This window comes from Lynx canadensis, chromosome E3, assembly GCF_007474595.2.
Source record: "Lynx canadensis isolate LIC74 chromosome E3, mLynCan4.pri.v2, whole genome shotgun sequence".
Lineage (NCBI taxonomy): Eukaryota > Metazoa > Chordata > Mammalia > Carnivora > Felidae > Lynx > Lynx canadensis.
In genome coordinates this window covers 4392850-4420259 of record NC_044318.1, presented here as the reverse complement: position 1 = coordinate 4420259, position 27410 = coordinate 4392850, and the positions used below count along the sequence as shown (strand labels likewise).

General features: G+C 49.1%; 2 protein-coding genes across 2 annotated transcripts in view; one reads left to right on the top strand and one right to left on the bottom strand.

Annotated features, from left to right (window-relative positions):
• Nucleotides 1-7306, top strand: part of PPL (periplakin) — a 46299-nt gene extending 38993 nt beyond the window's left edge. Inside the window, 5 exon segments of the mRNA XM_030300730.2 lie at nucleotides 827-977; nucleotides 1747-1830; nucleotides 2490-2606; nucleotides 3090-3182; nucleotides 3823-7306. Of these exon segments, the coding sequence (XP_030156590.1) occupies nucleotides 827-977; nucleotides 1747-1830; nucleotides 2490-2606; nucleotides 3090-3182; nucleotides 3823-6486 (3109 nt within the window). The 3' untranslated portion in view covers nucleotides 6487-7306.
• A 146-nt stretch (nucleotides 7307-7452) lies between these two features.
• UBN1 (ubinuclein 1) overlaps nucleotides 7453-27410 on the bottom strand; it is a 38631-nt gene continuing 18673 nt past the window's right edge. The window contains 15 exon segments of the mRNA XM_030300720.1: nucleotides 7453-9671; nucleotides 11972-12061; nucleotides 12339-12348; nucleotides 12350-12541; nucleotides 12544-12582; nucleotides 14312-14458; nucleotides 14460-15028; nucleotides 15031-15079; nucleotides 15081-15536; nucleotides 16696-16738; nucleotides 16833-16883; nucleotides 25272-25418; nucleotides 25604-25732; nucleotides 25998-26116; nucleotides 26284-26413. Of these exon segments, the coding sequence (XP_030156580.1) occupies nucleotides 9622-9671; nucleotides 11972-12061; nucleotides 12339-12348; nucleotides 12350-12541; nucleotides 12544-12582; nucleotides 14312-14458; nucleotides 14460-15028; nucleotides 15031-15079; nucleotides 15081-15536; nucleotides 16696-16738; nucleotides 16833-16883; nucleotides 25272-25418; nucleotides 25604-25732; nucleotides 25998-26116; nucleotides 26284-26413 (2221 nt within the window). The 3' untranslated portion in view covers nucleotides 7453-9621.

Here is a 27410-nt window from a genome sequence, read left to right as displayed (position 1 = left end):
TCCCGCTCCGCCTTCCTTCGGTGCTGGGTACAGTTCACCAGGGGAGCAGCCATGCAGGCCTGCAAGCGGCTTTTGTGTGTCGCATTTTAACTACAAATTCAGCCTCTTTAATTGGTATTGGACTTTTCTGGGCCATCTGCCCCGGGAGGCAGGTCCAGTAGCTTGTGTCTTTCGAGGAACTTGTCCATCTCATCACGTAGTTGAATTGAGTGGCATAAAATTGTCCTTAATATTCTGTCTGATTTTCACTGTTCACAGGACTTGAGGGGATGTCCCCCGCCCCCATTCCTGATGTTGTACCTTTCCTCGTTCTATTTGTATATACATCCTCTTTTTCCTTCCTGATTCTTCTGAGGTCTATCAATTCACTGCTCTCTGTTGCTGTTCTCTTTCATGGGCATCTGTTCGTTATTTCCTACTGCTGCTTAGGTTTGCTCTTCTCTTTTTTTAAAAAAATATTTTTTTAATGTTACTTTTGAGAGAGAGAGAGAGAGAGAGAGACAGAATGAGAGTGGGTTGGGGCAGAGAGAGAGAGGGAGGCACAGAATCTGAAGCAGGCTCCAGGCTCTGAGCTGTCAGCACAGAGCCCGACGCAAGGCTGGAACTCAGGAATGGTGAGATCATGACCTGAGCCAAAGTGGGACGGCCAACCGGCTGAGCCACCTAGGTGCCTCAACTGCTCTCTTTTCGAGCAATGTTTAGGTTATTTTATTAGGTTATATTTGATCCCTCCTGCTTTTAAAACATGTGCAAAGAGGACTTCTTTAAAAAGAGACAGGAGGCATCTTCTGACTGCGGCAGAGGCCTGACAGGCTTTCCTCCGCAGGGCCCAGAGCCTGCAGAACGCCAGGGCCGCGTATGACGACTACCGCAGCGGCTACGACCACATGCTCCAGTTCTTGTCCCACATCCCCAGCTATGAGCCCCAGGAGACAGACACCCTCAGCCAGATGGAGACCAAGCTGAAGAATCAGAAGGTAAGGCGGTTGCCTCCGTGTTCACAGGTCTACAGTGGCATGGGGACTGCTGGAGGTCGGCAAGGTCCCTTAAGACCTCGGCCCTGCTTGGCTGCCAGCACCTAACTCTGAGAACAAGAATGGCCTCGCTCCCGCCTCAGTGCCCAGCACAGGGCCTGGCCCAGAGTGGACAGTCCACATAGGCTGGCTGAATGTGCAAATGGCTACAGCAACACATGAGGAGCCCTCATGGTAAAAAACAAAACAAAACAAAACAAAACAAAACAAAACAAAAACAATCCTGTTTCCCAAGTTCAGAGTCCTGGTTGGCTGGAAGGCAGCAGCGTCTTGGGACTGAGGGACACAGGACCCCAACAGCCTAGATTCAAACTCAGGTTCCAACCCTAATGGCCATGTCCTTGTGGGCTAGTCACTGAAGGTGACTATGCCTCAATTTCATTACTCATAGACTGGAGATAATGATAGCACTTACCTCACAGGACAACTTCAAGATAAAATGGGATCGAAGATATTAGAAGAGTGCCTGACATTTCGAAGCACTCCGTAAATACTGGTTTCCTGGCAAAGACGATGATCTTCCTGGCCCTTCTTCACAGGGTCAGAGAATTGCCTTTTGTGACCAAGAACTGTATACAAGGAAGCCGTTCATGAAACTTTGTACTACAGAAGTTGAATTTCAGATTCTGAGGAATCCAGCTACTCTGTCAAGGGTTGTTTTTGTTGGTTTGTTTCTTAATTTTTTATTTTAAAAGTCCCTGTTGTTTTACAGAACCTGCTAGATGAGATAGCAAGAAGGGAAGAGGAAGTCCAGAAAGTCTGCACCTCCTCCCAGCAGTACCAGCAAGCTGTCAAGGTGAGCCGGGAAGCTCCTGCCGAGTGCAAGACAGCAGGGCCTCGTCCTGTCAGGAGGGCTGGACAGAGAAGGGCTAGACCTGGGGGGGGGGGGGTCGTCCTCGGGCACTGCGGGCAGCCCTGGGAGCGGGCACAGCCCTTTAGGAAAACAGTGTGTCCCAGATGCTGAACACCAGAGAAGGGATTGCTACTGCTTGAAGCAGTAAACAGGGAGAATTTATCCCAGAGGGAAAACAAAACAACAATGGAGGATAAATAAAAATCTTCGTAGCAGCAGCTATTATTCACAACAGCAAAAGAAAAAAACTAGAAATACCCTACACGGCCGATGGATTACGGAGTCAGCAAAGGAATAAAGGGGATCCGAGGCAGCAGGAGAACCGGCTCAAGTGCTGTGGGGAGAGAGCAGAGCACCACACTCGGGGCCCCGAGGGGTCTCTGTCTGGGGCGGGAGGGCACGGCGCGCCTCCTTTCTGTCGTGTCCTGGGTTGTTGAGGGACACAGCTCTGGACAGCCGGCATGCAGATGGTTCTCAGCACCTCCTGGCCGTTACTACAGTACGCAGCCGTGCAGACCTCCGCAGTCCGCTACAAGGGGCAGAAGAACACTTCTGTCTCTATTGCGGTTGTCTGCCCTCCACCATGGCTCTCTCTCACCCAGGACTATGAGTTAGAAGCAGAGAAACTAAGGTCCCTTCTTGACTTGGAGAATGGAAGGAGTAGCCACGTCACCAAGAGAGCCAGGCTCCAGTCCCCCGCTGCCAAAGTGAGGGAAGAGGTGAGTGGTGCAGGCGGGCCCTGGGGGAGGCACAGCACACAGGCCTCTGAGATGCACCCCAACAGGGAAACGGGGCCGAGAGCCCTCCTGGGTGCTCGGTAAGGTAAGACAGGTTTGGTTAAGAACAGATGGTAGACTTGTTCTCGGGCAGTGATGTGGATATACCTGGAAAGACAGCCTGCTGCAGGGATCTGGGAGGCTCCCCCAGGACTCCTCCTAAGTAAGTACACGTGGAGAGCTGGGGTTACTTCCTTCCGCGTATGAGTAAGTGCAGGCTCCGAGAGGAAGACCTGCTCAGGGTCATGCAGACTTTCGCCTTCATGCTCTAAATCCAGTTCCTCCAGCAGCTGAGACTATAGTTCAATTCCAGGTAGCAAGAGACCAGAAGCTACCCTCTATCCCCAAATGCCAGACTTTTCAAACATGGTCCACCTCGCTGCTGCTCAGCCTGTTGACTCCTGTTTGCTGACTGCTCTCCCGTAGGAAGCGGCTCTTGCTGCCAAGTTCACTGAAGTTAACGCCATCAACAGACAGAGGCTTCACAATCTGGAGTTTGCCCTGAGTCTCCTGAGACAGGTAATGGATCTCCTACAGGTCAGACATTCTACTTCCCACTATTCCAGCAGGTAAGAAATCAGGCTCATTCTGCTCCCACAAAACAGTCCGTGAGCTGGTGGCAGTGTCCCTGGCTATCGGACGGCACCAGCGCAGGTAGTGGCCCAGCCAGCGCTTCTGTGAGCACGAAAGCAGCACGTATTCCATCCAGCAAATATTTGCTGGGGCCCCAGGGCAGGTAGCTTGTTTTCAGAGGCCCACGTCTGTCCATCTATACAGTGGAAAATGAAGCAGGGCCACCGTGGAAGCCTCTGTCTGTACTGAGTGCACCAAGCAGGGTGCAGAACAGGGGACGACCGCTTCTGCAGAAAAAGAAACATGCGGCATGCACTCAAAATGTACGTCTCAAAGACGACAGCCTCTGGGAACAGGACCGGAGGTGGGATGCTCTGCCATGGTCGTCAACTACTTTACTGTTCAAAAAACCTAAACTATTTGTTTCACCATCTTCTAAAGTAACCCAGGAACTCAGTGAACTCGACACCGAGGGAGCCTCGGGCGTCACAGGGTCTGACCTTTCCATGGGGGACTGAGGTGCGCTCCGACCAGGTGGGAACAGGCCAGGCCGCGCGTTAACCATGCACTGTCTTCTCCTTCTCAGCAGCCGGAGGTGGGAGCGAGCCACGAGACCCCGCAAGGTAACACCCCGGGCTCCGCGGTGGAGGAGACGTGGAAGGTACAGAAGGAGCTGGAGGAGGAGACTGAGAGGAGGCAGCAGCTGGAGAAGGAGGTCAAGAGCGCACAGGAGGAGATCCAGACCCTGCAGAATCGGAGCCCGCAGGAAGCGGTGGTACAGAAGGAAGTGCTGAAGAAGGTGCCGGACCCCGCACTCGAGGAGAGCTTCCAGCAGATGCAGCGGACCCTGGTGGAGGAGCGGCACAAGAACCAGCTGCTGCAGGAGGAGCTGGAGGGGCTGCGGCTGCGGCTGCGTGCCCTGGAGCAGGAGACCAGGGACGGGGGGCAGGAGTACGTGGTCAAGGAGGTCCTGCGCATCGAGCCGGACCGAGCCCAGGCGGACGAGGTCCTGAAGCTGAGGGAGGAGCTGGAGGAGCTGAGGCGGCAGAAGGGCACCCGGGAAGCAGAGGCAGCCCTCCTGCAGCAGCGCATCGCGGCCCTGGCCGAGGAGAAGGAGCGGGCCCAGGAGAGGGTCACCGAGAAGGAGGTGGTGAAACTGCAGAACGACCCCCAGCTGGAGGCAGAGTACCGGCAGCTGCAGGAGGCCCGGCAGCGGGAGGGCAAGCTCAGGGAGGAGCACGAAGAGGAGCTGAGCTTCCTCCAGGACAAGCTGAAGAGGCTGGAGAAGGAGCGGGCCATGGCAGAGGGGAAGATCACAGTGAAGGAGGTGCTCAAGGTGGAAAGGGATGTGGCGACCGAGAGGGAGGTCGGTGACCTCAAGCGCCAGTGTGAGGACGAGGCTGCCAAGGCTCGCACCAACCAGAGGGAGAAGACTGAGCTGCTTCGCAAGATTTGGGCCCTGGAGGAGGAAAATGCCCGAGTGCTGGTACAGGAGAAAGTGCGGGAGATTGTGCGGCCGGACCCCGAGGCAGAGAGGGAAGTGGCCAACCTCCGCCTGGAGCTCGTGGAGCAGGAACGCAAGTACCGGGGGGCCGAGGAGCAGCTGAAGAGCTACCAGAGTGAGCTGGAGGCGCTCAGGAGGAGGGGCCCCCAGGTAGAGGTCAAAGAGGTGACCAAGGAAGTCATCAAGTACAAGACTGACCCCGAGATGGAGAAAGAGCTCCGGAGGCTCAGGGAGGAGATCGTGGACAAGACGAGACTTATTGAAAGGTGCGACTTAGAAATCTACCAGTTAAAGCAAGAGATCCAGTCCCTGAAAGACACCAAACCCCAGGTGCAGACCAAGGAGGTGGTCCAGGAGATCCTCCAGTTCCAGGAAGACCCCCAAACCAAGGAGGAAGTGGAGTCTCTGCGGGCCAGGCTCTCAGAGGAACAGAAGAAGCAAGTGGATCTGCAAAGAGAGCGAGCCTCCCAGGAGGAGAAGATCAGGCAGAAAGAGGAGGAGCTGTCCCAGGTGAAGGAAAAGGTGGTCCAGCAGGAGGTGGTCAGGTACGAGGAGGAGCCCAGCCTGCGCGCCGAGGTGAACGCCTTCACCGAGAGCATCGAGGTGGAGCTGCGGCAGATCGACAGCCTCCGAGGGGAGCTGCGGCGGCTGCAGCGCCGGCGCGCAGAGCTGGAGCGCCAGCTCGAGGAGCTGGACCGCGAGCGGCAGGCGCGCAGGGAGGCCGAGCTGGAGGTGCAGCGCCTGAAGCAGCGGCTGGCCGACCTGGAGAAGGAGGAGGCGGAGGCCCGGGAGAAGGTGACCCTCAAGCAGAAGGTGGTGCTGCAGCAGGACCCGCAGCAGGCCCGGGAGCACTCTCTGCTCAGAGTCCAGCTGGAGGAAGAAAGGCACCGGCGGCAGGTCCTGGAGAGTGAGCTCGAGACCCTGAAGCAGCAGCTCGTCAACCTGGAGAAGATGGAGGTCAAGGAGAAGGTGGTCTTCTCTGAAAGCGTCCAGGTGGAGAAGGGCGACACCGAACAAGAGATCCAGAAGCTCAGGAGCAGCCTGGAGGAGGAGAGCCGGAGCAAGAGGGAACTGGATGCAGAAGTGAGTCGGCTGGAAGCCAAGCTGTCGGAGCTGGAGTTCTGTAACTCCAAGTCGTCCAAGGAGCTGGACTTCCTCAGGGAGGAAAACCACAGGCTGCAGCTGGAGCGGCAGAGCCTGCAGCTCGAGACCCGGAGGCTCCAGTCAGAAATGGAAATGGCAGCAACAGAAACCCGAGACCTGAGAACCACCAGCACGGCGGACTCGGGGACGAACCTGGACTCCAGGCTGTGGTCCCTGGAGAGAGAGCTGGACGACCTCAAGAGGCTCTCCAAAGACAAAGACCTGGAGATCGACGAGCTGCAGAAGCGCCTGGGCTCCGTGGCCGTCAAGAGGGAGCAGAGAGAGAACCACCTGCGGCGCTCCATCGTGGTCATCGACCCCGACACGGGCCGGGAGCTGTCCCCAGAGGAAGCCCATCGGGCCGGCCTCATCGACTGGAACATGTTCGTGAAACTCAGGAGCCAGGAGTGTGACTGGGAGGAAATCTCGGTGAAGGGTCCCAGCGGGGAGTCCTCCGTGATCCACGACAGGAAGTCTGGCAGGAAGTTCTCCATTGAAGAGGCGCTGCAGAAAGGACGGCTGACCCCGGCTCAGTACGAGCGCTACGTCAACAAGGATATGTCCATCCAGGAGCTGGCCGTCCTGGTGTCCGGGCAGAAGTAGGCCCAGCCCGGCCCTCCACCTTCTTGGAAGCAGCCAGCTGGCCGGCTGGCTCCCACCCAGAATCGCTGGGTCTTCTCCTCCGTGGCCCTGTGCGGGCTCTGAACCTGTGCAGAGCTGAGCCCATCACCCAAGCCCGTCTCATGGTCATTCACCCTGGGTGAGGGACCCGCTTCATCCTCTGATGATCGGACAACCACAGTGCCCCTCTTCTGTCCCTTTTCCCACACATTTCCATCAATAGACTCTTCGTGTGACACCTGGAAACGACCCAAAAAACTAAAGCCATGACGACCGAGGCGGACAAGCCACTCCGCGCTCCGGCCTTCACACCCCACGTGGAGGCGCCCCAGGGCAGAAAGGCCTCCCTTCCACACACGTGTAGGTATACCAACGGACTGGGCCCCTCAGGGCTGCCAGCCTGCACTCATGGCCCCCCCAGGATTGTGGCTGAGAGCCCACTTTCTGTCAGAAGCCTCCTGGTGACAGATCTGGGCTCTGTGCCAGAAGAGGCGCCAAGAAACCAGAACAGTGTGTAGCCTTCGGTGCTAGAGTGAAGGTTAACTGTCAGCCAGACTGTCCACCATCAGAAAACGTGTTGTGGTTCTCAAAATATTTTCATGATGGACTGTGTTGCTGTTAGCCTTAGTTTCAGTGCCTTACAAGTCTTGTGTGTTAGCTCACTGGTATTTGGGTACGCTACACATTTGATTTTTCACCAGATGAATTTTATGTTCTGTGTTATCTCACGTATTATGGAAGAAAATGGGATTAGGGATTCTATTTCTAGTGCAAAATAAACACCTGGGTGGCTTGATTCTAACTTCATGGCGTTTCTTCTTTTGCATGCGAAGCTTAGTTATTTCCCCTGCTCCTCTTGGCTTCTGGCCAAAAGGGATATTCCACATATACCAGCTCCTAGGGGAGGAAAACTTGGCTCAAATACGGTAAAAAGAAGGAGAAATGATGTTTTGGAAACCTTGAAACAATTTATTGAGTTGCTTTATACAAGATTAACAATTTTCACACCACCCCCCAACACCAACATCGTCGCGCCGCACAAAAGCCACAGCCCCTCTCACCTAAGGAACGGCTGCTCCAAGGAAAGCCCCGCAGCGCCGCAGCCCCAGACCCCGGGGAGCCCGCTCTGCCAGCCCGTCTGCCCAGCCATGGCTGTTTAGGTCATTCACTCTTTCATTACCACAAATAAAGCATAAAGAAGAAAAAGAAATCTCATAAACTCCCCATCAAAGAAACGTTTCCCTGAGGCAAGAGGCATCACTAGATTCCTAAAAATGAGGGTATTCAGCTCCAGCTGCACACTCAATGGTACATGGGGAGGAGGGTGCGAGCGCTGCAGGGAAGGGACCTTGGGTGTTCTTGGGCGGAGAAGCCTGGAGAGTTCCCACTGCTCAGTGTTCACGGAAGGCCTCTGCACGGCTCTGAGCTCAGCAATACAAATCTCTTCTTTGGCTCTTTTGCTACTACCTAAGACTACTCTGTAAACAAACTGGAAACCCAAGTTGCAAAAAAAAAAAAAAAAAAGATATAATGAAGGGATAAGGAATCCACTTATCCACTTTAGCCAGATGTGAAACACATGTTAATTCTTACATTAAAAAAAAAAAAAAAAAAAAAAAAAAAAGCAGAGGCCTAGCCGGATAACTGAGTGAGGTCTTGCCCCGCTGGAAACAAGGCAAACCTCTGCATAACTGTGAGTTACTGAGCACTGTACCCTGGAAGGCAGGAACCAAGAGAGCTGCCTGTGTCTCCACACAGGTGTACATTCTGAGGAGGCTGTTGACTCTTAACGTATTTGCAATCACTTAGCTGAAGCAGTCAGTTCAGATAGGCCTTGTGGGACACACTCCACAGGACAGGCAAGTGCCCTAAACATCCGTGTGAAGCAGCCGCTGGCTGAATGCGCTCCAGGGCAGCTGTCCTGGCCTGTCTCTGGCGCGCTCTCCCAGCTCATCAGCGCACCGCCCTCAAGTCAGCGCACAGCCCTGCTGCCCGGAGAGCCCCAGGACGTCAAGGCCTGTTTCTACATGGCAGATGCTTCACAGGGGCCTGTTCCTGCAGCTCTGCCTGAGAATGGTTTCTAAATAAAACAAACTGGAATGTCTTTGACTTGGAGCCCCTCATATCCTTGGCCCTCAGAGATGAAGGGCTTTGGGGCTCTTCAGTCCACCTGAATGAACTCTGAAAAAACAAAACGGGAGCCCTGGCTATACTGGGACCTGGGGTCTGGGGGCCCAGATGACCTTCAAGTCAGGATGGCAGATTAGGATGTGCAACTGTAAAAAACTCAAACTGGCTATGTCTTAAATACAGACATATCTTTTAAAAAAGTCTTCATCTGAAATCCACTCAGAAGGCCGAATGGACGTGTGTCTAATTCTGCTCCACCATAAAGGCACTGGAATTATGTCTTACTATAATATGACATGCATTCTATCCAATGCATTAATGGTAATGATGAAATCTGGACCAAAATAAGTGTCTTTAAAAATCCTGTCACAACTGTTGAATCTACAAAAGTCTTTTCTCTGAAAGAGCTTCATTGTCATGTTCAGCAGAGAAGCTGGCCCCCAACACAATGAGCACACGTTAGGTGTTCTGAGTTTTTCAAAAAGACAAGGTAAGTCTCCCAGCTGTGTGTCAGCCTGGGTTTTTGTCCTGTTGAGCACACAGCGTGAGGATGGGACGGACACCATGACCATCGGGGATCCCACTGTGGCCAGGGGTCCCTGATCAGTAGGGCACCAGGAGGTACTCTGACCAAATGCCACGGGGTCAGGCAGGTTTCAAACAGGTGCGCCCTGCTCTGCCCTGACACCACAGCTTCGTACAAGACCCACCATGCGCCCCAGCCCAGAGCTGCCCCTCCAACGATTGTCCATGACAGAGCCACGGGGCCCGGGGCACCAGGCCAGTCAGTGCCTCCACAGAGAAGCCCAGGGTTGCTCCCCTCACTGAAGGCACATCACAGTGCCAAGAGATGCTCCACTCAGCACTCACACCTTCGCCAGAAGGAAACCAATTGGCAGAAAGAGCATAGTGATTATCCAGTTTCTGAGACCTACTTGGTCAGCTTCCACCCAGGCCTAAGTGAGTCGGGCCTTTCCTCTGAAGAGGTCACAATTTCCGTGGTACACCAGGCCCTTTTCCATGAAGCTGAGAAGCATCTGGAAAAAAATAAGCAAAAACAACACAAGTCTTTCAGGATCTCGGATTCCTTTAAGGCAGCAGTAACAAAAATTCAAGGGGATCACTTAACTAGCAAAAGCCCCTGAAAGCTGAGTTCCAAGGCTCAGACGAACCCAAAAACCCTTGATGGAGGCTGAGTGCACTGCTGCTTGCAGTAGCCTGCAGTGTGCACGGCACTCGGAGCACCAGAAGGCAGGGGCCCGACGCATGCCTGCCACGGGAGTGCGTGTGTTCTCGGCCGCCACCAAAGTCCCCTGGCGGGCTAGGCTCTGTGTGAGGTCCCAAGACCGTGCTGCACTCAAACAGCTATGAGGCTCTCTCACCATCAGAATCCTCAGGTCCTACGAAACCAGCTCAAGGTGCTAAGAAGCTAGCGTTCTGAGTCTGCACGGGAAAGAGAGCAAAAAGCAGACGCAGTCACACAGCTTTCCATTTACAACCACTCAATGGAATCCTCCAACCTGAAGAAGGTGTAAAGGAGACAGAAATGGAGAAATGGTACAAAAAAGCACTTTCCCTTTTTTTTTTTTTTTTTTGGCACTAAAAATACCACAGGCCAACAGTCATGTTTCCAATGGCTCTTAAATTATTTTCTTTGTTTCAAAGTGTGACAGTTCCTGAAAGCAAGCAGAGGCAGGACTACCTTTCAAACCTAGGTCTTGCCTAAGTGGTTCTGTGACCCCGCATTACCTCTTAGCTACAGTAGCAGCCACCAGTTTGTGAGGTGAGTCCCCTGCAGCTACCACTTCCCTAGAGGAAAACAGAGCCCTTGTTCACACAGGCTTAGCCCTTCAGTTCTTTTCTCTAAAGAAGCAAAATTTCCACCTTACAAATCTTCAATCCATTCTTACAGGCAGAAGGCCTCCAGCATTCACTAGGAATATGTCAGCCTCGGGCCAGGGGGTCAGGGACCCACAGCAAACATGGAGGAGCTTACACTCAGAAACATCAGGCCACAGGCATGCCCAGCCAGGCAGCTCCCTAACTCCCACCCCGGTACCCGCACACCAGGGCTACCCCAGCCTCAGCATCCTGCAGAATGGCTCTCGCCTGACCGGTGCAGCCTCCCTGGTCCCCTCTGGAGCAGGTCTAGCGTAGTAAGAGCAGGAAGCCAAAACCAAGACCTGGTGAGCCTGCGCACCAGGGTCCCATGAGGTGTACTCAAGAATCAGGTTCCAGCTGCCTTCTCACAGCAATACCATACATACCCTTTTCTGAAAACCACTGCTCTATGGAGATGAAAAGCAGGAAAAGGAAAGGAACACTGCCCAGCTGTGTTCCTGAATGTCTGCTTTCACCCCTGAACTCAACCGAAGGCTGCTCCCTTGGGCATACTTTGTGCCAGCACAGGTAAGGGTCCCTCCTAAAACCTCACCATTGGGCTCTCCCTTTCACATAAAGCTTTAAGCACTTTTTACGGTGCCTGGGTGGCTCAGTCAGTTAAGGGTCCAACTCTTTTTAATTTTTTTTTTATTTATTTTTGAGAGCGAGTGAGCCCAAGTTGGGGAGGGGCAGAAGTGGACAGAGAGAATCTGAAGCAGGTTCCACACCATCATCACAGAGCCTGATGCGGGGCTCAAACTCACTAACCATGAGATCATGACCTGGGCCAAAACCAAAAAGGGAGATGCGTAACTGACTGAGCCACCTAGGCACCCCATTAAGCCTCTGATGCCTGATTTCAGCTCAGGTCATGATCTCAGGGTTCATGGGATCAAGCCCCGCATCTGGTTCCATGCTGACAGCAAAGAGCCTGCTTGGGATTCTCTCTGTCCCTCTCTCTCTGCCCTTCCCCCAGGTGACTTTCTCACCCTCACACTCTCCCTCCCTCCCTCTCTCTCTCTCTCTCTAAACAAACGAGCAAATAAAGCCTTGAGAGCTTTCTGTTAGCTGCAGCACCTGGAAGGTATAGCAACTTAATTGAACACTTTTCAGTTCCCCAATTAACCCTTGGAAATGAGCACCACGTAAGCACCAAGTTTCGCTAAGGGAATCCCCTGCTTTGAATACAGGCCATCAATGCCTCCCTTGTGAGCACACAGGGTAAGGCCGACCCCAGTGGCAATCCCAAGTGGGGAATGAGGGGAAATTCCAAAGTGGAAGCCTATGTTGATCTCTTGGAGTCCCCAAAGAGCCAGAGCCTTCAAGGACAAACCAGGACAACACAGTGACAACGAGTAGAAGACACTGAACTCCCTGGCAGCAGACAAGGCATCTGAACGAGGGAGAGCAGAATGCCGCGTGGTGCGGTGTGGCACTCTGACCACCTGGCAATTACCTGGCAGACTCTGCGGGACGTGAGTGGACACGGCAGCGTGTGGGAGAGGCGCTGCACGGGGCGGGCTGGAGTGCAAGCCAGCCAGGAGACCTGAGAGAAAACAGGAGGGGAAAAAGAACAAACACACACATTGAAGACAGGAACAGAAAAGATGCTTCAGTGGCGAGAGCCCAGACAACTCCTGGACTGGTTCTGGGTCAGAACCCCAAGGGGAGGGGGCTCAGCACAGTTCCCAGGAACGCTGCCCAGGGTCACACACCAGACAAACACAGGAACCCAGCACACAACAACAGAATCATCAATCAGCACAGGCAGTGGGGAACCTTCTGTCCATCCAGCACAAGGAGACAAGGAGAGAAGCACTTACTATGGTTGAGGGCCGTGATGGAACGTCCCAGGGGCAGGGACCCGTGACGATGGCATCCTGGAAACCCCTGCTTTGGCAGAGGACTCGGCGCTGAAGGATACCACATGGAGAGGAAACTGGGAGATGATCCCTAGGGAGTTGGAGTTCATGGCTGCAGGCAGCTTCGGGCTGCCAGACTTGTAGGACGCAGACAGCAGATTTAAGGCGAGGAGCTGGCCAGCAGCACAGCCCCACTCGTTCCTTTCTGGGGAGGAAACACAGCACGGTCAGAGCACCAGCACTGTTCAAAGCTCACTCACAAACCAAAGCTGGGGATGGACGTGCAGGGCAGGGGACCAGCTTGTACACCACCCCTGTGAAGGCAGCCCCTGCAGTGCTGCCCTCAAGGAAGGAAGAGGATGGACTCTAAACTGGCACGGAGACGGGGCGCCTGGGTGGCGCAGTCAGTTAAGCGTCTGACTTCAGCCAGGTCACGATCTCGCGGTCCGTGAGTTCGAGCCCCGCGTCAGGCTCTGGGCTGATGGCTCAGAGCCTGGAGCCTGTTTCCGGTTCTGTGTCTCCCTCTCTCTCTGCCCCTCCCCCGTTCATGCTCTGTCTCTCTCTGTCCTTAAAAATAAATAACGTTGGAAAAAAAAAAAATTTAAACTGGCACGGAGAGGAGCGCCTGGGTGGCTCAGTCGTTGAAGCGTCCGACTTCGGCTCGGGTCATGATCTCGCGATTCGTGGGTTCAAGCCCCACATGAGGCTCAGTGCTGACAGCTCAGAGCCTGGAGCCTGCTCCGGGTTGTGTCCTCCCCTCTCTCTGCCCCTCCCCCACTCGTACTCAGTCTCTCTCAAAAATAAATTTAAAAAAAATAAAAAACTGGCATGGAATGGCTCCCAGGACCATGTTCATTTAAAAAACCAAGTATAGGGGTGCCTGGGTGGCTCAGTCGGTTAGCGTCCGACTTCGGCTCAGGTCATGATCTCACAGTTCGTTGAGTTCGAGCCCCGCATCGGGCTCTGTGCTGACAGTGCAGAGCCTGGAGCCTGTTTCGGATTCTGTGTCTCCCTCTCTCTCTCTGACCCTCCCCCACTCATGCTCTATGTCCTCAAAAATAAACGTTAAAAAAAAAAATTTAAAAAACCAAGTATAAATTACTCCTTTGTGTAAGAAAGGAAGACCATCTTACCCAAACATCCACAGATGTAGGTACACACAACACCAGTGTGTTCGTATTTATGTACGTTAAACATACACACACATACATATTTGTATGTTTTGACCTTTGTCTTTATAAAGAGATGGGAAAAACCCTGGAAACTAAGGAACACAGCTACCTTGCAAGGGTGGTGCCAGGGTAGAGGTAGGTGAGATCCTGCTGTACATACCTTTCTATAGTTTTGTCTTTGTAACAACAGAGTCATTTTCTATGTTGGAAACATGAAAACAATTGTTCTCTCATTTCCCCAGCCTGCACCAAACTTCCTGTAATTACCTACCGGCAAGCCTCATCAACCATGGACTCTGTCAAACTGCCTTTATCTGACCTGCAGAGTCCTTTAAAATCCAACCAAAAGGGAATCACTCTTACAAGTTACTGATTTTCCTGGGGCATGAACATCTCCACAAAAACTGATGAGCTGAGAGATGACGCCATTTTCATTTACTTGTTTTGAGAGATAGACAAATAGGAGGCTATGAAATGTGAAAGGAGTTTTGTGGCTCATTCTGTGCCACCCAGGATCATAGCACCTCTGGCAAACCAGTCCTTTCCCTCTGCTCATCCTCAGGAGAAGTTTCCAGCTCTCCCGGGATTCCTACCACTAGAAAAGCAAAAACCTACAAACAGGAAGCCCAGGCCTCCTTCCAGTTTCCGGGCTCACTATTCCTACCTGACCTTCAGTGTCGGATCTCTCTCTCCGACCAGGGCAAGGCAAGCGGCCCTGTCCACAAGACCCACGAGGGGCGGACTGCTGGCCAGGACACTCACTGGCAAGGAGGTAGACGATGTCATGCTGCTAACTGCGCTGGACTTCAGGGAGGAGGTCAGTAGCTTTGCCACTCCCTGGGTCCCACCACTGGAGTCTCCATTTGGACCACCCGGAGGGGCCACCAGGGTCAGCTTTTGGGAAACAGGTGGTTTTTTTCACTGCAGAGGCTGGGACGGGTCTGCTGGCAGACTGTCCTGCGGAGGGAGGCTGTACGCCGGGGAGCAGGTTCCCGGAAGTAGAGGTCTGGACTGGTGTTCCTCCAGAGGAAGAGCTGCTGCCAGAAGAAACCCCATGTTTAGAGACAGAGCTGGCAAAGGGACTATTCTTGTAAGACGGCCCTGAAGAGCCAGCGGAGTGCTGTTTTGCTGGATGGCTCGGGGCAGTAGAGGATGAGGCTGGAGTCTTATGAGAGGTGCTGCTGGAGGACCGGGGGGCCTCCTGACGAGGCCGGCGTGGAGGGAGGAAGCTCTGGCCTTTGGTTGCTGTCTTCACAAGCTGGAGGAGGGAACGATGGCACTGTGGGGAGGAAGGCTTTGGGCCCTGGAGCTTATTGACAAAAGAAGCTGGGGGGGTGAAGCTCTTCTGCTGTTGAGCACCCGCGTGAAACACTTTCACCTGGGGGCCGGGCACAGGAGCTGCCGCCTGGGGTGTGTGAGACGTCCGTGGCAAGCCGTGGTGCTTTGCTTTGGACTGGTGTGCTTCCGGCAGGCCTTGCTGAGCGCAGCCTGACAGGACAGCTCTTTGTAGCCAGAACTCTCCGGTTTTTTTCTCCTGAGAGGACTGCCCCAGTGCCAAAGCCTGTTCAGCTAGAAAATTGAGGGGAGACTGCAGAGAACTAGAAGGCGATGGGGCGGAAGGGTTGGGCTTCGGAAAGTTCCTCTTCTCGTCTGTACATACGGCGCCTACGATCTTCTCTGCGGGTGCTTTCGAGGGTGCAGGCAATGTGAACTCAGAGCTCCCACTTGCTCTGCTATTCAGCACAGCCAGTTCCTTGGACACAACCTCCAATGAGGAGGATGAATTACGGATCAAGTCTCCATCCAAGGAGTCCTCAAGGTTGATAGGAGCAGGATTAGCAAGGCTGCCAGATGCCTGGGATGAGAGCTCCCTGTTTGTGGCCCCAATGCTCAGGCCTCCTCCCGCGTGTTCTGAAGGCAAAGCCAGGGGGCCACCAATCTGACCTGATGGGACGGAAACCTTTTTGTCAGGCTTAGAAGAGGATTCCTAAAGGAAAGTAGAAATTCCAATGGTTAGAAATGTCCAAAGATGCCAACGCTGGCCCTGTGGTGAGGATGCAAATCTAAGAGCACCACAGGCCCCCAAAACCCAGGCTTTCCTGCACGGTCACAAAACAGGGGAGGAGCAGAGTAGCTGCCATGCCTGCTTGCACTTGAAAATGCTGCTACCCCTTCGCCCTCTCTGGCTCATGTCTGGCTGGCTGGGACTGGCTTACCAAGCATGCTTTCTTGTTAAGTACACATCCATCCACAAAGAAACTCTTATTCTGTTTCTGAAAAAGTGTAACACTTGAGCAAGAGATGTTCTCTCCCTGTTGGCCTCACATGGTCTCAGAGTGCTCCCAGCTGCACTCAGAAAATGAGGCATGGCATGAGAATTGCCTTGAATTAGCTTTCTTTTCCTCCCTGATCTTCTCTAGCACCTGTCTCTTCAGCTGGGCGCAAAGGAAAAGTCCTGTCACGGGAGCAGGAACAGGGTCTACCTCATTAATGCCACATCCTGAGTGCTTATTGCCGTGTGTCTGAGACACCGAAGGAGCTCAACAGATACTTAGGAATACAGAATCAGCACAGCTTACTCCCATGGACTAGGTGTGTTAAGGGCGCAGCAACTGGTAAAAATTTTGGCACAATAGCAATTTTTACTACACTGAGAGGTTTCTGCAATGCCTGAGATGGTTCTCGGTCTCTGCTCTCTACCCACTGTACTTCCCTCCATCTCTGCCAGGCAAATGCAACAAAGCCAGCTTCCTCCAGGCTCACCACTTAGCTGGCAGTGTTCTTCCATGAAAAATCTACCACCACGCTGCAAGACCTGAGCATCTGCAGGGGCTTTTCACTCCTCAGAGGGCGGTCGGGAGACCTCACTTAAATCTCACCACCACCCCCAGGAACTGGCCAGGTGGGTATGATCTCTTAGAACTAAGGCAGGAAGATATTATGTGGCCCAGCTCAGGTCTCTACCCTGCCAACCTCAGGCACCTGTAGTGGGGCAGGCTGCCTCTTGGTATAACCTTAAGAATGCCATCCTGGAGAGTTGCCTCCCAGTCCAGCAAAGCTCGACGAGTTGCTATGGTCAACTAACAGGTTTCACGTGCATGGCTGGAGGATGGAGAATGGTACATGACCAGAGCTGGCTGACTCACCTTCATCTTGATTTTGGATGAGGCCATTACTTTCTTCTTGGCCCTAGTAAAAGGAATGAACACAGAAAAGGTTTAGAGGATATCCACAAAGGAGATGAAAATAATAGTAGTCCTGGGAAGAGAAAACACGGACTCACAGGATTGATGTCAGGTGCCCATGGCCTCGTCTGCTCTCTTTAAACAGAGTCCTGAAATAGAGAACACTGGATGGTTTGCGCAAGCTCCCTGAAAGCAGGCACTCTTCTTCTAGAGCTTTCCTACCACCCCTGGTACTCAGTGGCTATTACGCCTTCAATATCAGTGGACTGGTGAGCTGGATTCCTAGTGAGAGAATCTAAAGTAGCCGCACTGGCCATTCAAAAGCGAAGAGTCTAGGAGTGACCCAAAAAAGCTATGGCTCTGCCCCAATATTTCTCATAGGATTTTTCCCCTAGAGACAGCAGTGCTTTCCTTACTGCTGATTCTTACCCCTTCCAAAGGTCAAATGTGGAGTGACCCACAGCATGTCTCTTCCCAGGAAAACACAACAAAATTTTCTTTGTGACCCTCCCTACGCACTTTCACAGGGATGCCTAGGTGGCTCAGTAGGTTAAGCATCAGACTTTGTGGATCATGAGTGACCTTGGCTTGTAAGTTCAAGGCCCACATCAGGCTCTCTGCTGTCAGCGCACAAACCCCACTTAGGATCCTTTGTCTTCCTCTCTCTGCCCCTTCCCTGCATATGCACACGCTCTCTCAAAAATAAACATTAAAAAAAAAAAAAAAAAGAAAGAAAGAAATTCAATCTGTAAAGAGAGAAGAGCAATTCCACCTAAAGAAGGTACAGAGACAAGGAGAGGAAGTTCCATGACTTGAACTCTGGGAAGGTGGTGGAGTAGGAAGCACCAGAAACTGCCCACCCTCCTGGACAGCAACTGCACTAATAATACAATCTGTCTAAAGGAACTATTTGGGAACGCTAGAGTGTGTTGAAGGCTTACCATGGGGGGGCCGGGGGGGGGGGGGGGGGGACGGGAAAGGCCTGGAGGGTAAACTGCTGTCAATTTCAGCCCTTAGCACAGATGCAGCCTCCTGACCCCAGCACCACAGCAGGGAGGTATACACATGTTCTGCAGCAGCTTGCACGCAGCTTGCGGGAAGTAGGGCAGGCAAAAAGGACCCTGTCCTTCAACTAACGGCGAAATCTCTGCTTCGGCTGCTAATTGCTGCTTTTCATCACAGAGGTGCAAAGAGGTGGGCAGCCACTGCTGTCCCCTTCTACCAACCATTGTTGCACGCCCCTGCCCCTCTGGCTGAGGTGACTTCCAGGGGATTTGAAAAACCAGTGCCCTTTGTCCCCGCTTCACTTATTCACTTTCCCACTTTTAGGAGACAGACATTAAAAACCAGAACATTCAAAACAACTGCATATATGGGGAAAAATAAGAAAGTGACTATACAAGTCCAAGGAAGGGTTTGGCCAAGACCTGGGAAGAAAGTTCACACCGCAGGCTGCTCCCTGGCACCGAGACCACCCACAACATTCACAAAAATAAAATCAATAAACAGAACAGTGACCACAGTTACCCATACTGAATTGTAAATTTGAAAGTTGCCGAGTTGATCTTATAAGAGTTCTCGTCAAAGAAAAGAAGAATTGTTACTATGTGAGGTGATGGCTGTTCCCAAGAAATTAAAAAAAGGATGTGTGAACAAAATGGAAATAAAGAGATGGAAAACCTAAAAAGAAATCAAAAAGAGATTTTGGAGCTTTAAAGTGTAATAACTGAAACAAAAAATTCCCTGGAGATGTTCAAACACAGATGTGAGCAGGCAGAAGAAAAAATCCACAAATTTGAATAGAGGACAATGGAAATCGCGAAGGCTGAGGAACAGAGAGAAAAAAGACTGAAGAAAAGTGAACAGGGCGTAGGAGACGTGTGGGACACCATCACTTGGAGCAGAACGCACACCACACACTGTACAAGTCCCAGAAGAAGAAGAGGGAGCAAAGGGCAGAGAGAATAGTGGACAAAAACTGGCTAAAAACTCCAAAAATCTGGTGAAAGAGATGAACATAAAAATCCAAGAAGCTCAAAAAACTCCAAGATGAACCCCACACAAAGCAATATAATCAAACGTTTTTTTCTAAAGTTTTATTTATTTCGAGAGAGAGAGAGAGAGAGAGAGAGAGAGAGAAAGAGCGCCTGCGCATGAGCAGGGGAGGGGCAGAGAGAGAGAGGGAAAGACAGAATCCCAAGCAAGAGCCATGATGTCAGTGCAGAGCCCTATGAGGGGGCTCAATGTCCTGAACCATGAGATCACGACGTGAGCCAAAATCAAGAGTTGACACTTAACCGACTAAGCCACCCAGGCGCCCCTATAATTGAACTTTTAAAACACAAAGACAGAATCTTCAAAACCCATAGAGAGAAGTAAATCATCATTTAAATTATCAACAGATTTCTCATCATAAACTTGGGAGTCCAGAAGATAGTGAGCTAATATACTCAAAGTGCTAAAAGAGTGGGCGCCTGAGTGGCTCAGTTGGTCAAGCGTCTACTTCAGCTCAGGTCATGAACTCACGGTTCGTGAGTTCAAGCCCCGCATCGGACTCTGGGCTGACAGCTCAAAGCCTGGAGCCCCTTCAGATTCTGCGTCTCCCTCTGTCTGCCCCTCCGCTGCTTGCACTCTCTCGCATTGTCTTAAAAATAAAAATAAACATCAAAGTGCTAAAAGAGAAGGTCAGACCAGAATCCAAATCCAGTAAAGCTGTCCTTCAAAAGTGGGAGAAATATTAAGATACTCCCAGATGGGGATGCCTGCGTGGCTCAGTTGGTTAAGCATCCAACTCTTGATTTCAGCTCAGGTCACAATCTCACAGTCGCGAGATTGAGCCCTGCGTCAGGCTCCATGGAGCCTGCTGGAGATTCTCTGTCTCCTGTTCTCTCTCTGCCCCTCCCCCTGCTTATGCGCACGCTCTCTCTCTCTCTCTCTCAAAATAAATAAAGATTTTAAAATATATATATATTTAAAAAAAAAAAAAAAAGGTACTCCCAGATGAATAAGAGCTGAAGAAAATCGTGAGCACTAAACTAAGGAAATGCTCCAGGGCGCCCTGTGAGGTCAAATAAAAGAACAACCAACAGTAGTTCAAAGCCATGCAAAGAAATAAGGATCTCAGAAATGGAAATACAAGGGCAATTATAACAGCTAGTATTCTCATGAAAATGGTTTGTCACTGTGCTTTTTATTTTCTACATGACTTAAGAGACTAAAACTTTAAGGAAAAAAAGTAATTATTAGTATAAAAGCTAGCATTACTATCACTTTGGTTTGTAACTCCAAATCTTGTTTTCTACCTAATTTAACACACTAATGTATCTCTAAGAATTATCAGCTTATGTTTTAGAGCACATAATGTATAAAAATGTAATTTTGTGATATCAACAACCAAAAGGGGTGAGGACAGAACTGTAGGGGAGCAGAGTTCACAGGTCACTGAATTTATAGACGCAAGCCCTTCCTTCCATTAATTACTTTAAATACAAATGGATCAAACTTTCCAATCAAAACACTGAGATTAGCAGAATGGATAAACAACTCAACGCTGTCTACAAGAAACTCACTTAAGATCCAAAGGCAAAAAACAAGTTGAAGGTGAAAAGGTGGAAGAATATATTCCACACCAAGAGTAACCAGAGAGAGCAAGGAGGGCTGTGCTGACATCAGATAAGAGAGACTTTAAATCAAGAAACATTACAAGACAAAAAAGGTCATTATGTACTAATAAACACCTCAATACAGCAGGAAGATATAATACTCATAAACATTCCTGCAACTGAGGCAAAAACTGACAGAACTACAGGGAAAAGCAGACAATTTTACATTAAGAGTTGGAGACTTCAGTACCTCACTCACACTAATGGATAGAACAACTAGAAACAAGACAAATAAGACAACAGAAGACTTAACATATAAACCAGCTAGATCTAACAGACATACACAGAACACTCTACCCCACAACAGAATACATATTCTTCTCAAGTGTACATGACACACTTCCCAGGACACAGGCCACAAATTAAGTCTAAAGACATTTAAAAAGATAGACATTATACAGAGTATCTTCTCTGACCACAAGAGGCTACAGCTACAAATCAACGACAGAAGGAAAACTGACAAATTCACAAAATTGTGGAAATCAGAAAACATACTTTTTAAACAGTCAATGGAGCAAAGAAAAAAATCACAAAGGAAATTAGAAAATACTTGAAAGACAGATGAAAAGGAAAATACAACATACCAAAACTTACAGACACACCCAAAAGGATGTTAAGAGGGTACTTATAGCTATAAACATTTAAAAACAAGAAAAATCCCAAATCAACAACCTAACTTTACAACTTAAGGTACTGGTAAAAGAACAAATTAAACCTAAAGCCAACAGGAAGGAAGCAAACGCTGGAGATCAGAGCATAAATAAATAAAACAGAGAATAAATAGAGAAAAATCAGATCAACACAACGCACAAATCTTTAGCTCGATGGGCTAAGAAATGAGAGAAGACTCAAATTACCAAAATCAGGAATGAAAGTGGGGACATTACTGATTCTACAAATAAAAAGGACTGTAAGAGAGGCTATGAATAACTGCACACCAACAAACTGGATTACCTACTTAAAATGGACAAATTCCTAGAAACCCAAAACCTACCAAGTAATTCCCAAAGAAATAAAAATTCTGACTAGGGCTAAACTAGCAAGGGGACTGAGTCTGTGATCAAAAATCTCCCAACAAAAGAAAGGCCCAGACCTGATGGCTTCATGGGTGGATTCTACCAAGTATTTTAAGCACTACCAACCCTTCTCAAACTTTTCCAAAACTGAAGAAGAGGGAATACATACAAATTCATTCTATGAAGCCAGCGTTACCCTGATACCAAAGCCAGGCAAAGACACTGTAAGAAAACTACAGACAAATATCCCCTATTAATACCGATGCAAAACTCCCCAACAAAATACTAGTAAAGAGAATTCAGAAGCAGATTTAAGAAGATTATACATCATGACCAAGTGAGATTTGTGCCTGGAATGCAAGGGTGGTTCCATATACGAAAACTGACCAGTGTGACACGCCCATCAACAGAATGAAGGAATAAAGCCCCACGTGAACATCTCAATTGATGGAGAAAAGACACAGGACAAAATTCAACACCCTTTCATGATAAAAACACTCAACTAGGAATAGAAGAAAACTACCCCCACATAATAAAAGCCATGTATGAAATCCCACCCAACCCCGCTGCCACCCCCAGTGAACTTAATAGTCAATGGTGAAAGGCTAAATAAAAGCGTTTCCTCTGAGATCACGAACAAGGTAAGAATGCCTGCTTTCACCACTCCTATTTAACGTAGTACTAGGAGTTCTAGCCAGAGCAGTTAGGCAAGAAAGAGAAACAAAAGGCATCCAAATTGGAAAGGAAGAAGTAAGCTTATCTCTGCAGATGATATGATCTTTTATGTAGAGAACTCTAAAGATTCCAAAAAATTTTCAGAATAGATTTTGCAAAGTAGTAGGATATAAAATCAACATACACAAAAAACAGCTCCATTTCTGTACACGAAAAATGAACAATCTAAAAAAGAAATTACAAAAATAATTCCATTCACAACAGCATCCGAAAACAAAACAAAAACCAGGAATTAACCTCACTAGGCACGTAAGAGACTTGCACAATGAAAATGACAAAATATTGCTAAAAGAAATTAAAGACAGAAATAAATGGAAACACATCCCACCATGGATTGGACTTAATATTACTAAAATATCAATACTACCCAAAGCAATCTACAGATTCAATGCAATCCCTAGCAAAATCCCAATGACTGTTTTTTTGCAGAAGTAGAAAAACCCATCCTAAAATTTATAGGGAATTTCAAAGGACCCTGCACAGTCAAAATAATCTTGAAAAAGAATAAAGCTGGAGAATCACACTTCTTGATTTCAAAACTTACTACAAAGCTACAGTAATCCAAACAATGTGCAACTGGCATAAAAGCAGACACATGAACCAATGGAAGAGAACAGAGAGCCCAGAAATAAGCCCTCACATATACGGTCAAATGATTTTTCAACAAAGGTGCAAAGACCGATGAGGAAAGCACAACCTTTTCAACAGATGGTGCTGAAAAAGCTGGACATCCACATGCAAAAAAAAAAAATGAAGTTGGACCCTTAACACCATATACAAAAATTAACTCAGCTTCATGACCCTGGATCTGACAATGGTATCTCACATATGATATCAAAGACACAAGCAACAAAAAGTAGACAAATTGGACTTCATTAAATTTAAAATTTTTGCATACTGAGGAGCATCTGGGTGGCTCAGTCGGTTGAGCATCTAACTCTTGACTTCCACTCAGGTCATGATATCACGGTTCTGAGACCGAGCCCCACATTGGGCTCCACAATGAGTGTGACTCCTGCTTGGGGTTCATTCTCTCTCTCTCTCTCTCTCCCCCTGTCTCTCTCTCTCTCTCTCTCTCTCTCTCTCTCTCTCTCTCTCTCTCTCTCCCCCTTCTGCTCCTCTCCCCCACTCACACTCTCTCTCTCAAAACAAGCAAATAAACATTAAGAAAAAATTTTGTGTGCATCAAAAGATACTATCCACAGAGTAAAATGGCAACTCACAAAATAAGAGAAAATCACATCTGTTAAGGGATTAATATTCAGAATACAAAAAGAACTCCTAAAACAATAAAAGAACCTGATTAAAAAATGGGCAAAAGACTTAAACATTTCTCTTAAAAAAAGATATATAAATGGCCCAATATTATATATTAAATGATGTTCAACATCACCAATCACCAGGAAAACTCAAATCAAATGTATAGGGAGATACCACATCACATCCATTACAATGGCTACTATCAAAAACCCAGAAAACGTCAAGTATTGGGAAGGATGTAGACAAATTGGAACATCTATGAACTATTGGTGGAAATACAAAATGATAAAACCACTATGGAAAACATTGATGGTTCCTCAAAAATTAAACATACAAGGGCACCTGGGCGGCTCAGTTGGTTAAGAGTCCAACTCTTGATTTCAGCTCAGGTCATGATCTCGCAGTCAGTCGGTTCGAGCCCCATGTCGGGTTCTCCACCAGCAGCGCAGAGCATGCTTGAGACCTTCTCTCTCTTCCTCTCTCTCTGCCCCTTCCCTACTCACACTCTCTCAAATACATTAACATTAATGACAAAATTAAACACACAATTACCATGTGATCCAGCAACTCCACTTCTTGGCATATACACAGAAGAACTGAGAGCAGGGTGTCGAAGAGATATTTGTACACTCTAGTTCATAATAGCATAGCTCACAATAGCTAAAACATGGAAGCAACCTAAGTATCAGCTTAGGATGAATGGATAAGTAAAATGTGATCTATACATACAATGGAATTTTATTCTGCCTTAAAAAGGAAAGTAATTCTGTAATGTGTAATACAAATTCTTGGAAATATTATACTAAGTGAAATAAGCCAGTTACAGAAAGACAAATTTTGTATGACTGCACTTATAGGACGTACTCGTAGTAGTCAAAATCATAGACAGAAAGTTGGGGCACCTGGGTGGCTCAGTCATTTAAGCATCCAACTTCAGCTCAGGTCATGATCTCACAGTCGTTGAGTTCGAGCCCCACGTCAGGCTCTGGGCTGACCGCTCAGAGCCTGGAGCCTGCTTCAGATTCTGTGTCTCCCTCTCTCTCTCTGCCTCTCCCCTGCTCATGCACTGTCTGTGTCTCAAAAATAAATAAAAACATTAAAAAAAAATTTTTTTTTTAAATCATAGAGAGTAGAATGATGGTCACAGAATCTGGGCGGGGGGGGGGGAATGCAGAGTTATTGTTCAATGGGTACAGAGTTTTCAGTTTTATAAGATGAAAAGAGTTATGGAGATGGATAGTGATGGCTGCAAAAACAATGTGAACGTATTTAAAACCACTGCACTGTGCACCTAAAAATGGTTAAGATGGTGAATTTTATGTAAAGTGTATTTTCTCCCATTAAAAAAAAAAGAACAGAGCACTAGCTCCAGCTAACTTTCCTGTCCAAGTATTGCAGAGTCCATTTTCATGGGAAGCTATAGAACACAGACGTTCAGCACTTAACTCCAATAATCAGTCAGCCCTGTTCCTTGCAAATGAGACTTCTGTTCAGAACGGGAACATGTTTCCAAGATGAAACTACTTCTCTACGTCTACCAAGAGCCAATATCTCAAAACAGGTAAGAGCACAGTGACGTGGGAAGAACATGCAGCCAACTCCAAACTGAAGTGTGACAAAGAATAACAAAGCCAAAACCCCATAGGTAACTTCGCTCTCCAAGGGAAGAGTAAGAGCCATTCACAGCAACCAGTATGGCCCCCAACTCCTCTAGTGGGAACAGAGCTGAGTCGGCTAGACAGTGACTCCCTGAGGGAAGGGACCGTGTTGGCCTGGCACAACAGAAGCACTCATATATGTCTTTAAGGCAAAAACACTCCACCTCATCACCACACTGACCATACTGGCTACTCATGGCCCTCACCTGGCCTGCATCCAGCCTTTGGGCCAGAGAGGTTTGACCTCGGCATCCAGAAAGGCCTTCACATAGTCCTCCCAAGACTGGGTCTTATTGTTCCTCTCCAGATCGTAGGTCTCCAGTTTTATCTTCACCACGTGGCAGAGCAGCTCCCTGAGGAGTAAGCAGAAGTCAGAAACTTCAAACTACCCCAAATCCTTCTTTCAAGGTTTCAATTATGTGCTTTCAGCAGCCCTGATTAAAGTAAATGATTCTAACCTTCATTAGAAACACGGGAACATGCTCAGACACTGGCCCCACAAACCCTCCAATGAGGCAAGGTCCCAGTTTGGGCACACCTGATTTCATCATTCCATTGGAATTTCTTCCGGGGTCCCATTATCCTCCTGCCCCCCTTTTCTTCATCTTCTTCCTCATCAGAGCAAATCCGCTCCCTCTGCTCCTTGTCCTTCTCCTCTTCCAGCATCCTATAGCATGGAAAAAAATCAGTGGGACCCTAAGGGTCACGGCCACAAAAGAACTACTTTCTCCCACCCACCACCCCCCTCCTCCACTTGCCTATCCCGACCCCGGGCTTCTAAGAAAAGGTGCAAATGCTGCAGAAGAGCCAAGAGTCTCATTCACAAATGTAATAATGAAAACACACACACACACACACACACACACACACACACACAAGAAAGAGAAAAGTCAAGAGGATGATGTCCCGTGAGAGCGATGGAACACACTTACTTGGCGACCTTGGCTTGTGTGTGTGCCTGGCACTCATCCTGGTACTTGGCCATCTGCTCTGGCATTGCCCTTCCAATGGCCTCCTTAAGCTTCTGGAGAGGCTCCTTTAGACGCCCCCCCTGCAGAAAACAGAACGTAGTCTAAGACTGGTTTTTGTATCACTTCTTATACTGAGGACACACTATTGCACAAGGGCACTACAACAGCAGAGGTGGCATCTGTGAAGACTCAGTTACCCTCTCTGCTGGGCCCTAAAGCCAAGGGGCTCCATTCCAAAGTCACCCACCTGTTCATAGAGGTGAAGTTTCCGAGCACGTTTAACCAGGGTGTCCTTGCTGCAGGGCAGGAATGAAGCAAGATAGGCATATACCCCAGAACGGATTTGGCTACTCAGCTCCCGAGTTTGTACCTCTATGCTGAAGAACAGAACAGAGTCATCAAGGGTCCGTAGCTCACTGGAGCTTCTCTCATCATTAGGTCACCCTACCACAGAGAGGAAAACTAAGAGCCAAGAACAGGTCAAACCTTATGTCATCAGTCACACAATGTAACTAAGTGACCAGTGCAACAGATCTCCAGTAGTCACCAAATCAGAACTTCCACACCTGATGAACTCGGTTAGGTAAAGAGGGACAAAACCCTGAGGTCAAAGACAAGACCAAGTCAAAGGTAGTCAGGAAAACAGAACCCGAGAGAACAAGCTCGGAAGTACTAAATATCACAAACAACAAGAACTTATGAGCTTTCAAAATGGAAAGTGACTGAGTTACTTGGTGTGGCCAGGAAATACTTTCCAACAGCATTTCCTTTTTTCCCAGTTCTATCCCTGATTAGGAAGTCAGGGAAGTCCTCACCCCTCCCACTGTCCCCATCTAGATCAGCAGAAAAAATATTTGTCTTCAATCCCTCAAGCTCTCTTTATGTGGCATGCTCCAGCAGGCTACCGTTCACACAAATTTCTCATGTATGCTGACCCTCAGGTGCTCTCTACAGTCCAGGCTTTCCGACCCAAGAGGCCAATCCCAATCCTGCTCATTTGCTAGAATATTCCCAAGTCTTGACAACTGTTCTTGCATGTGTAAAATCCTCAGTTGTTGAGCAACAAGCTTCCTCTCCTACATAATGCAACAGAGAGAGAAGCTGGCAAGGCTGGAGGACCTGATACCAAGAACCTGGTTTGGACTCATATGTGTGGTTTTTCTGCTTTTTTAATCCAATTCATACAGTGCAATATTTCAGAGGATCAGGCATGCGGGAGAAGTGTCATGGGATGATATGTACATACCCTGGCTTTGGGAGAGGAGAATGACCCCAGGAGAGCAGGCTCCTGAGACTATACCAAGTTACCTCTTACTTTTCTGCACAAGCAAGCAACACTTTCTCTCTCATCTTATACTTGCCAAGAAATCCTCT